We start from the raw sequence: 12,509 nt of genomic DNA, 5'->3' as shown, positions 1-12,509 counted from the left end.
TATTGCTATGTTTGCTTATATAATTTCAGCATGGCTGGAGGTACTCGATAACAATTGAGGCCATGGTGGAAGTGACCGGTCTTTAAAGAAACTGACTGCAGTGTTTCCTGGGAAAATGGGTGGAGCTGCGCTCTCTCTAGGTGCTGTCCTGAAAGATTCCTAAAAATACCGTTACCGGTAAGTCTAACTAAGGTTTTTTTATATCTGATGATTGGATTGGAGCACAGACATTTACATGATGATGATAATGTGATAACATCCTTAAACTTTGAAACATTAAACAGGAAGTGATAATCAGGGAGGAGTAAATAACCCAATGATGGTGGTCTTTAGTCTCCATCTTGGTTGGTTGTTCTCCTCCATCCTCACTCTCTGACCTCTGGTGGGGCTCAGCCCCACTGTTATTCATGACTAAATCATGGACTAAATAAGGAAGAGCAGGAATTCTTGTGTTGGCAAGATGGCGGTAATAGATAGGTGGGGTGGGGACGCTCGTCCTGTAATCTTCTCATCACTGTCACTTCTCTAAAAGACAGTTCTCATTGTTTCCTCACTCTCTGACAAAGGTCCATTAATCAAGAAATGAACTGGTAGGAGATCAGAGGACCCATTTACTAGTTACCTTGAGAGGGGAATTGTAAGATCCTCAGAGACAAAGCTACCTGATGTGGGCGGAGTCCTGGTTTAGGGGAACCAATCTGCTCATGTCTAGTAATAATCTTTGTATTTCTATTTTAGTAGATGGACGGGAGATGAGGAAAACCTCAGAGGATTGTCTCACTTTGTCTCCAGACTGTAAAGTAGAAGATGAGGACATCACACAGTATAGTCCAGGAGAAAACCCGACTACCTCAAATGTCCATCCGGAACCACACAGTGTAGATGGACCATCGTATTCCTCTTATCCTGAGGAACCTCAGACTGTGCGGGACGGTGCCGGACCATCGTATTCCTCTTATCCTGAGGAACCTCAGACTGTGCGGGACGGTGCCGGACCATCGTATTCCTCTTATCCTGAGGAACCTCAGACTGTGCGGGACGGTGCCGGACCATCGTATTCCTCTTATCCTGAGGAACCTCAGACTGTGAGGGACGGTGCCGGACCATCGAATTCCTCTTATCCTGAGGAACCTCAGACTGTGCGGGACGGTGCTGGACCATCGTATTCCTCTCATCCTGAGGAACCTCAGACTGTGCGGGACGGTGCTGGACCATCGAATTCCTCTTATCCTGAGGAACCTCAGACTGTGCGGGATGGTGCCGGACCATCGTATTCCTCTCATCCTGAGGAACCTCAGACTGTGCGGGATGGTGCCGGACCATCGTATTCCTCTTATCCTGAGGAACCTCAGACCGTGAGGGACATTGCCATCCTTCCAACAGATAAGAGGTTTTCCTGCCCTGAGTGCGGGAAGTGTTTTTCAAACAAGTATACACTTTCCATACATCAGAAATCTCACACAGGTGAAAAGCCATATTCCTGTCCTGAGTGTGGGAAATGTTTTATAAAAAAAGCAAATCTTGTTTCACATCAAAGGTCTCACACGGGGGAAAAGCCATATTCCTGTCCTGAGTGCGGGAAACATTTTTCATTTAAATCACATCTTGTCACGCATCAACGTTCTCACACGGGGGAGAGGCCTTTTTGCTGTTCAGAGTGCGGGAAATGTTTTTTCGACAAATCCAATCTCAAGGCGCATCAGAGATTGCACACAGGTGAGAAGCCATATTCCTGTCCTGAGTGCGGGAAATGTTTTGTACAAAAATCAGCTCTTGATTCACATCAAATGTCTCACACGGGGGAAAAGCCGTATTCCTGTCCTGAGTGCGGGAAACGTTTTTCATGTAAATCACATCTTGTCACACATCAACGTTCTCACACGGGGGAGAGGGGTTTTTGCTGTTCAGAGTGCGGGAAATGTTTTTTAAATAAGTGCACTCTTGTTTATCATCAGAGACTGCACACGGGTGAGAAGCTATATACCTGTTCTGAGTGCGGGAAATGTTTTGTACAAAGATCAGCTCTTGATTCACATCAAATGTCTCACACGGGGGAGAAGCCGTATTCCTGTCCTGAGTGCGGGAAATGTTTTTCAGTCAAGGCCTCTCTTCACACACATCAGAGATCGCACACAGGTGTAAAACCGTATTCCTGTCCAGAGTGCGGAAAGTGTTTTTCAGCGAAGTCCAGTTTTTACACACATCAGAGATTGCACACGGGGGAGAAGCCGTATTCCTGTCCTGAGTGCGGGAAGCGTTTTTCATATAAATCACATCTTGTTACACATCAAAGTTCTCACACGGGGGAGAGGGCTTTTTGCTGTTCAGAGTGCGGGAAATGTTTTTTCGACAAATCCAATCTCAAGGCGCATCAGAGATTGCACACAGGTGAGAAGCCGTATTCCTGTCCTGAGTGCGGGAAATGTTTTGTACAAAAATCAGCTCTTGATGCACATCAAAGGTCTCACACGGGGGAAAAGCCGTATTCCTGTCCTGAGTGCGGGAAACGTTTTTCATGTAAATCACATCTTGTCGCACATCAACGTTCTCACACGGGGGAGAGGGCTTTTAGCTGTTCAGAGTGCGGGAAATGTTTTTTAAATAAGTGCACTCTTGTTTATCATCAGAGACTGCACACGGGTGAGAAGCTATATACCTGTTCTGAGTGCGGGAAATGTTTTGTACAAAAATCAGCTCTTGATTCACATCAAATGTCTCACACGGGGGAGAAGCCATTTTCCTGTCCTGAGTGCGGGAAATGTTTTTCAGTCAAGTCCTCTCTTCACAGACATCAGAGATCGCACACAGGTGTGAAGCCGTATTCCTGTCCAGAGTGCGGAAAGTGTTTTTCAGCGAAGTCCAGTGTTTATACACATCAGAGATTGCACACGGGGGAGAAGCCATATTCCTGTCCTGAGTGAGGGAATTGTTCCTCACTGAAGTCCTGTCTTCCTGTACATCAGGGGTCCCACACAACCCTTGGGGTGTATTAATGCCTTGAGTGCGGGAAATGAGTTCTATATGAATGTTGCTGGACATCACAGCTCTCACTGCTAGAGCTTTTTTTGGCACAAATGTTAAAATGCACATTTTTGGCTTGAAGATTTGTTAAAACCCCCCCAAATATATATTTTCATAAATTACAGACTCTGGAGAATAAAATGGTGGTAATTGTAAAGGTGTTCCTCGTACACAAATGTCACCTTCATATCCGGGTTTATTTTCTGCTTTTGCCCCATTTTCTATGCTGTGATCTTTTCTACAATACTGTGTTATAATAATGTAACACTTTGTGTATTGTATTGTACACAAATTAATAACGACTCCGCCTCCACATTCCAAACAAAGTCATTTTCCTGATCAATCAGCTTCCTCCACTTACTATTTCCTGATTTTATGTCTATAATCTTGTTAAAAGTAAAATTATAATTAAAAAAATGACAAAGTGCAGTGGTCAGAAGTATATTATATACAGCCCAGGGTACAGAGTGTAGTGGTCAGGAGTATATCATATACAGCCCAGGGTACAGAGTGTAGTGGTCAGGAGTATATCATATACAGCCCAGGGTACAGAGTGTAGTGGTCAGAAGTATATCATAGACAGCCTAGCTTACAGAGTACGGTGGTCAGGAGCATATCATATACAGTCCATTGTATAGAGTGTAGTGGTCAGGAGCATATCATATACAGTCCATTGTATAGAGTGTAGTGGTCAGGAGTATATCATATACAGCACACTTGTCAGGAGCCATGAATCAGACTGAGACAGAAGTGCAGTAAAAGTCACACTATTTAATAAAATGGTATAAACAGAGCAAACGTAGTCAAAACATAACCAGAGTTCGGTAACCAGGACGGGTAGTCAGAACAAGCCTGAGAAACAGGAGTCCAGAGATCAGCAAAGTCGGGTGCAGCTAACAGGATCAGGAACCAGAAGGGGAGTCAGCCAAGCAAAAAGTCTTTCACAGGAAAACACAGCAGAGAGAGCCCGGATATGTTGACCAAGGCAAAGGCACAGAAGATCTGATCCAAGGAGTTTATATAACCAGCAGCTCTAGCTGACGAGCAGGAAATGAAGATGAAGACCAGGTGAGTCACTGTGGAGGGAAGAGTCCTTTGGCAATTAACTGTCAGCTGAGCACAGAGCTCTGAGAAGGCAGGGCTGAGCCCAGCCCTGACAGTACCCCCTCCTCAATGACCCTTCCTCCTCGGAGGACCACTGGTTTGAGGGGAAAACAGCTATGGAAGGCACGGAGGAGGACAGGAGCATGTATGTCCGAGGATGAGACCCAAGAATGTTCCTCCGGACCGGGCACCTTCCAATGAACCAGGTACTGTATGTGCCCACGGAAGCTACGGGAATCAATGATAGATTGTATCTCATATTCCTCATGGTTCTCAACCTGAACTGGGTGAGGATGTGGTACCGAAGTAGTGAAACAGTTGCATACCAAAAGTTTTAATAAGGAGACATGAAATACATTTGAAATCCGCATATTAGAAGGAAGGTCTAAAGCAGTGTTTCTCAACCCCAGTCCTCAAGGCGCCCCAACAGGTCATGTTTTCAGGATTTCCCTCAGATGAAACAGCTGTGGTAATTACTAAGGCAGTGAAACTGATCAAATCACCTGTGCAAATTAATGGAGAGCCTGAAAACATGACCTATTGGGGCGCCTTGAGGACTGGAGTTGAAAAACATGGTCTAAAGTGTAAGCCACTGAGTTGATCCTACGGAGAATACGGAAAGGCCCAATAAACTGTGGTGCCAGTTTAATGAGGGAACACGGAGTCGGAGGTTGCGAGATGACAGCCAGACCCTGTACCCAACTTGATAGGAAGGCGCAGGCAGAGCAGCCACTAAAAAATGTTGGGGCCCCTTACTAAGCTTTAGGACTGGGCCTGACCGCCAACATTCCCCAGGGCCCGCCCACTTGCTGTTCCATCAAATCCGCCCACTGGGCATCCCACGCCCTCCTCCATCCCATGTTCTCTATCCCATGTCCTCTTCGTCCTCCTGCAATCCCATCTCATCCATCCCATGTCTTCCTCCTCTGGTCCCATCTCCTCCTACCACAGAAGGGGGGGGAGTGGGACAGAAAGGGAGCAGGGGGGCAGGTGGTTGGCAGTGGGTTAGGATGGGGAAGTGGGACAGGAGGGGGAAGTGTCACAGGAGAAGACCAGTGTGACTGGAGGGGGCAGCCGGATGAAAGGGGGGAAGAGGAACTGGAGGGGGAAGTGTCATGGGAGGAGGTCAGCGGGACAGGAGGGGGAAGTGTCATGGAAGGGGGGCAGTGGGACAGGTGGGGGGCAGCAGGAAAAGTGGGGGAGGGGGCAGCATCACAGATTAGAGGCAGTGTCTCAGGTAGGGGAATGTGGATCAGGTGAGAGGCAGTGTCAAAGGTGGGAGGGAGTGTCACAGGTAGGGGGTAGTGGGACAGGAGGGAGGCAGTGTCACAGGTGGGGGGCAGCAGGACAGGTGAGGGGCAGGGGGAGAGGTGGGACAGGTGGGGTGCAGCAGGACAGGTGGGAGGGAGTGTCGCACACACCATGGGAAGCACCAGTCCTCCCAGCTTTCACATGTTCAGCAGTGCCAGGAGGGGTAGCTGAGCCTGTGACCCATCTCTGGCGGCAGCTGCAAGAAAGGGGGGGCTTCTTCACCCCGATCTCCTCCTCCATGGGGCCCTCCGCTGGCACAACTGGCCCCACCCACCCCATACAGCCCGGCGCACACTGGTACCTGAGTGGAGCTTGCATGCACAAATGAGGGGGGGCTCCTCCACCCGACCTCCTCCTCCATGGGTCCCTCTGACCTGCACACAAAAGAGCGGGGAGGGGCTCCTCCCCCTTGATGTCCTCCCCAACCTTGGGCCCTCCGACCTGACACCGGACGTCACCCCCACCCCACACAGCGTCTGACAGCGGGCCCCGACGTGCACACACGTGGGATCCGCCCACCTCTCCACCCTCCCCTGCATCCTGACAGCTGATTCGCTCTGACGGCAGCTGCCTCGTGTTAAGGATAGTCTGGGTTATGACCTGTGGTCCGGGCCCCTCGGACGGGCGGGCCCCTTTACATGTGTACCGGCTGTACCCCCCTGAAGGTGGCCCTGGGCTCAGGTAGGTGTCTGTGGTCAGAATAGAGACTGTAACTATCATTGGCACATTGCAAGGACTCTTGGACCTATACCCAAGTGGAATGAAGACCACGGAGATGCTTCTCCAATGCAGGAATGATCTGAGGAACAAATGAGTCAGGCAACATGGCTGGTTGGAAACCATAATTCGCCATGAACGGTGACAATCGGGAAGTGGTATTGACGGCACTATTGCGAGCAAACTCCGCCCAAGGTAAGAGGTCTGACCAGTCGTTATGGTGGTCAGAAATGTAGCAACGTAAAAACTGTTCCAAGGACTGGTTGGCTTGTTCTGTGGCCCCATTGGACTGTGGGTGATATGCAGAGGAGAAAGAAAAGTGAATTCTTAACTGTGCACAAAAAGCTCACCAAAACCTGGACACAAACTGGCTACCCCTGTCTGAGAGGATCACCTTGGGTAGCCCATGTAAGCAAAAGATCTCTCGACAAAAAATGTAAGCCAGATCTTTAGATGTAGGCAACTTATTAAGTGGAATACAATGAGACATTTTCGAGAACCGGTCAACCACCATAAGGATAACTGCGTTGCCCTGAGAGTTGGGTAACTCCACAATGAAATCCATTGATAGGTGGGTCCAAGACCTCTCTCCATTGGGTATGGGTTGTAGGAGACTCACTGGAAGGTGTTGTGGTGTCTTACTCTGAGCACACACGGAACAAGCAGCTACAAAGGCGGCTACACCAGCATGTAGACTAGGCCACCAGAATTGTTGGGAAATGCCCAAAAGAGTTGATTCTTCCCTTTGGTGGCCAGCAGCCTTGGGAGAATGGTAAGTCTGGAGCATGGCAGTATGGAGACTGGAGACTTTCAGGGACAAAGCAGCGATCACAAGGTTTCTTAGAAGGAGAATGGATCTGAGCGACAAGAATTTTGTCACCCAAAGGAGAAGTGAGACTGGTGCGAACCGTAGCCAGAATACAATCAGGAGGAATCACAGAAACAGGAACCGACTTAATCTTGGAAGTGGAGGAAAACTGTCACGACAAAGCATCAGCCCTTACATTCTTGGTACCAGGTAAGAATGAGACTATGTCATTGAAACTTTACAAAAAAAAAAAAAGAGCCCATCATGCCCTTCTGGGAGAGAGGCATTTAGCCTCAGACAAGAATGTGAGATTCTTATGGTCAGTCAGAATAAGAACCAGCGCAGTAGTACCTTTGAGGAGATGCCTCCATTCTTTAAGGGCTAAAATGAACGCTAACAACTCTCCCCAATCTCATAATTGCATTCTGCAGGAGATAATTTCTTGGAAAAGTAGCCACAAGGATGCATAACGCTCTCAGAGGTAGGACGTTGAGACAGCAGGGCACCAACTCCAGTCTCAGATGCATCAACCTCAAGGATGAAAGGTACCTTAGGATCAGGATGTACCAACACAGGAGCAGAAGCAAAGGCAGCCTTGAGACTCTCAAAGGCATTAATGGAGTCTGGAGACCAATTCTGTGGGTTACCGTCCTTACAGGTCATATCAGTCAGGGGTTTGGCCATAGACAAGAAGTTACAAATAAACTTCCGATAATAATTGTCAAACCCAAGAAAACGCTGCAATGGTCATAAACCCATGGGTCAGGGCCATTGTAGTACTGCCGAAAGTTTCTCTGGGTCCATCGAAAAACCAGCAGTGGAGATGACATAACCCAGGAATTTAACCTGCTCATAATGAAACTCGCAATTCTCCAATTTGCAATACAGGTTATTATCTCTCAACCTCTGCAGCACATGGCGGACATCTGTGTGATGGCTCTCTAGGGACTTGGAAAATATGAGAATATCGTCAAAATAAACCACCACACATAGCTGCAACAAATCTCGGAGGATATCGTTAATAAATTCCTGGAGAACTGTTGGAGCATTGCAAAGACCAAGCAGCATGACTAGGTATTCATAATGGCCTGTTCTGGTATTAAATGCAGTTTTCCATTTGTCGACCTCCTTGATCCTCATGAGATTGTATGCCCCTCACAAATCAAGCTTCGTAAAAAATGTTGCTGTAACCAAGGATAACCAATAACCACCGGAAAATGAGGTGAGGAAATGACTTGGAATTGGATTATCTCATGGTGAAGATCCCTTATGGCCATGGTCAACGGAACAGTCTCATGAGTCTCCTGGGCAGGCTGTAGAGGTCTCCCATCAATAGCCTCAATGGCAAGTGGAGTGGCACAAAGCTGCAGCGGTGTTGAGTGCTTGGACACAAAGGCACCATCTATGAACAGGGCTGCAGCCCCAGAGTTGATTAGAGCCAGGATCTCGATGGATGAATCAGACCAAGAAAGGGTAACCAGTACCAGGGGCTTATTCTTCTGTATAACTGGGAACAAAACAACGCCACCTAAGGTCTGTCCCCTACAGGACCTCAAGGTGCAGGCATTTCCCGGACGGGTAGGACAAGACTTCAAAAAGTGACCTGCCTGGCCACAATAAAGGCACAATCTCTCCCTCCTCCTAAAGGCCCTTTCATCCGCAGAGAGACGTGTCAAGCCCAACTGCATGGGTTCTACCTCACTGGCAGACTCAGGGGATAGGAGGTGAAGGAGGCAAGGGTAGGACTGCAAAGCTCAGAGCCAAACGTACAGGAGACTACAAGCGCTCCTTAAAAGAGGGTCTCTATCAGAGTCTGGAGTAAATGAGGATGGCAAACGTGATCAACTTCTCCAGCTCAGTGGGAATTTCTCAGGCTGCTATCTCATCTTTGATGTGATCCAAGAGACCATGAGAAAAAGCAGTCACGAGGGCCTCATTGTTCCAAGCAACCTCTGCTGCCAGAGTACAGAACTCAATGACATAATCAGCAACAGTTCTTGTATCCTGTTTGGTGGACATTAGGCCTTTAGCAGCAGGTGTGGAGCATGCGGGAATGTTAAATACCCTCTTAAAGGAAGCCACAAACTCTGGGTAACTCTGGACAATGGGTTTTTGCGTCTCCCATAGAGGGTTTGCCCAGGCCAAGGCTCTCTCAGAAAGCAAAGATATCATGAAGCCTACTTTGCTTCCGCTCCGTGGGAAACGCCTGGGGCAGCATCTCAAAGTAAATCTCAACCTGGTTGAAAAACCCTCTACATTGAACTGGATCACCCCGAATCACTGGGGAAGCGGAGCAGAACCAGACATACCTCTTATAGAGGTGATATTCGAGGCGGGTGCCAGCACCGAGACAGGAGCAGCAGCAGGGACAGCCTGCAACACAGATTGAACCAGAGCAGTCACAGTAGGAGGTTCCAGGTGAGTAGTGCGATTCAGGAGCATGCGTAATGCTATGGCCAACTGATCAATGTGATGTTATTGCTCATCCAATCTGGAAAAAATATTACCAACAAGTGGATTGTCTGCAACTTCTGAATTCATGGCCTTTGCCTAATGTCAGGAACCATGAATCAGTAAAAATCACACTATTTAATAAAATGGTATAAACAGAACAAATGTAGTCAAAACATAGCTAGAGTTCAGTAACCAGGACAAGTAGTCAGAAGAAGCCAGAGAAACAGGAGTCCAGAGATCAGCGAAGTCTGGTGCAGCAAACAGGATCAGGAACCAGAAGGGAAGTCAGCCAAGCAAAAGTCTTTCACAGGAAAACACAGCAGAGAGAGTCCGGATATGTTGACCAAGGCAAAGACACAGAAGATCTGATCCAAGAAGTTTATATAACCAGCACCTCTAGCTGACGAGCAAGAAATGAAGACCAGGTGAGTCACTGTGGAAGAAAGAGTCTTTGACAATTAACCCGGCTGAGCACAGAGCTCTGAGAAGGAAGGGCTGAGCCAAGCCCTGACAACACTGTACGGAGCGCAGTGGTCAGGAGTATATCATATACAGCCCATTGTATAGAGTGCAGTGGTCAGGAGTCTATCATATACAACACACTGTATAGAGTCCGGTGGTCAGGATTATATCATATACAGCCCAGAGTACAAAGTGCAGTGGTCAGGAGTATATCCTATACAGCCCAGGGTACAGAGTGCAGTGGTCAGGAGAATATGATATACAGCCCAGGGTACAGAGTGCAGTGGTCAGGAGTATATCATATACAGTCCAGGGTACAGAGTGCAGTGGTCAGGAGAATATGATATACAGCCCAGGGTACAGAGTGCAGTGGTCAGGAGTATATCCTATACAGCCCAGGGTACAGAGTGCAGTGGTCAGGAGAATATGATATACAGCCCAGGGTACAGAGTGCAGTGGTCAGATGTATGTCATATACAGCCCAGGGTACAGAGTGCAGTGGTCAGAAGTATATCATAGACAGCCCAGGGTACAGAGTGCAGTGGTCCGGAGTATATCATATACAGCCCAGTGTACAGCAGTAGTCAGGAGTATATCATTTACTGCCCATTGTATAGAGTGCAGTGGTCAGGAGCAGGCCATATACAGCCCATCATTCCTGTCAGTGGAGGCTGCTGAGAGGTCATGAGATATAGCTGGGGTAGACATGAAAGGTGAGGAGAAGAATTGTGTCCCTTTTGTGTGGCATTAAGGTGCTCTTGCCAACGGGCTGAGTGGTGGGAGGTTAAATGCCTTGTCAAGCGTGTGGTACCCAAATGGTGTTTTTGCCACGCTTGATCTACTTGCGGCAGAGATTGCAAATTGCAACAGTGCGATCAGCTGCACATGTGCTAAAAAAAGGTCCGGGCAGATGAACTGTGAGAAGTGGGACGGGAAAACAGCTCTACAGTCTGATGGAATAGGGTGGCTGCTCTCTACTCTTCCATGATGGCTGCCTGTGGAGGACATCCTGCCTCCTTTTGGGTTGTGCCTCCCCCTCACTTTTCTCCTCTGCTCTATCTAGCACCCAAATTGCATCAGTGACCTCATAATCATCATCCCCTCCATCCTCATCATCCCTGGAGCCAACTTGGCAATACGCTGCAGCTGGGGGAACAATTTGTTGTTTATCAGTCTTCTCCCCTCTCTGTAGGCTCAGGTTGCTCCCTTCCTCTACCTCAGAACCAACATCAGAATCAAGTAATGGCTGTGCATCTTCAAGAAGCAAGTGGCTGATGCTGTGTTCAAATAATTAAAAACTATAAAAAAATAAAAAAGGGGGAACAACAGCGTCACAGGAAGAAAAACTGCAACTGACAATTTAACCACTTCAGCCCCGGACCATTTGGCTGGCCAAAGACCAGAGCACTTTTTTGCGATTCGGCACTGCGTCGCTTTAACTGACAATTGGGCGGTCGTGCGACGTGGCTCCCAAACAAAATTGACGTCCTTTTTTCCCCACAAATAGAGCTTTCTTTTAGTGGCATTTGATCACCTCTGCGGTTTTTATTTTCTTGCGCTATAAACAAAAAAAAATAGCGACAATTTAGAAAAAAAAAATGCATAATTTTTTACTTTTTGCTATAATAAATATCCCCAAAAAAATATATAAGAAAACATTTTTTTTCCTCAGTTTAGGCCGATACGTATTCTTCTACATATTTTTGGTAAAAAAAAAATCGCAATAAGCGTTTATTGATTGGTTTGCGCAAAAGTTATAGCATCTACAAAATAGGGGATAGTTTTTATTAAATAATTTTTTTTTTTTTTACTAGTAATGGCGGCGATCAGCGATTTTTATCGTGACTGCGACATTATGGCGGATAGATCGGACACTTTTGGCACTATTTTGGGACCATTGTCATTTATACAGCGATCAGTGCGATTAAAAATGCATTGATTACTGTGTAAATGTGACTGGCAGTGAAGGAGTTAACCACTAGGTGGCGCTGTAGGGGTTAAGTGTGTCCTAGGGAGTGATTCTAACTGTGGGGGGGGAGGGGTTGTGTGTGACACGACACTGATCACCGCTCCCGTTCACAGGGAGCGGTGATCAGTGTCCTGTCACTAGGCAGAACGGGAAAATGCTTGTTTACATCAGCATCTCCCCGTTCTTCCTCTCTGTGAGACGATCGCGGGTATCCCCACGGACATTGAGTCCACGGGACCCGCCATCACACTCGCGGAGCATCGCGGCGGCGCGCACGCGATGGCACGGCGGCAAAATTTAAAGGGACGTACCTGTACGCCCATTTGCCTGTCCGTGCCATTGTGTCGACGTATATGTACATACGGCGGTCGGCAAGCGGTTAAAAAAGGGGGCAGGCGCGGGACAAAAAAAAACACGCAGCGACCAAAATTTTAAAAAAAGGAGTATACAGCACTAAATTGTATGTAATGCTGTGTAAAACACTATCCTCGCACTATACTCAAACTACACTAGCACTACACTGACACACTACACTCACAATAGAGTCACAATAACACACTAACTTGCTGGTAGCAAACAGCCCTGCTCTATCTATCTCCACTCCAACAACACACTGCAAAAGCGTCCTATTTTTTTATTTTTATTTTTTCCCCTTTTTTTTTC

The 12,509-nt window shown here is 47.5% G+C and overlaps 1 protein-coding gene across 7 annotated transcripts in view; it reads left to right on the top strand.

Annotated features, from left to right (window-relative positions):
* The window catches only part of LOC141105050 (uncharacterized), a 126,092-nt gene that overhangs the window by 73,243 nt on the left and 40,340 nt on the right, over nucleotides 1–12,509 (top strand). For 6 of the 7 annotated variants that reach the window (XM_073594874.1, XM_073594876.1, XM_073594875.1 and 3 more), the window contains one exon: nucleotides 739–3,140. In XM_073594874.1, coding sequence (XP_073450975.1) covers nucleotides 739–2,921 — 2,183 coding nt within the window. In that variant the 3' untranslated portion in view covers nucleotides 2,922–3,140. Of the gene's footprint in view, nucleotides 1–738; nucleotides 3,141–12,509 lie in introns of those variants that run through there. The other variant, XM_073594877.1, reaches the window with a different exon arrangement.

This window comes from Aquarana catesbeiana, linkage group LG08 (genome assembly GCF_042186555.1).
Source record: "Aquarana catesbeiana isolate 2022-GZ linkage group LG08, ASM4218655v1, whole genome shotgun sequence".
NCBI classification, from domain to species: Eukaryota; Metazoa; Chordata; class Amphibia; order Anura; family Ranidae; genus Aquarana; species Aquarana catesbeiana.
This window is presented reverse-complemented; position numbering and strand designations above follow the sequence as displayed.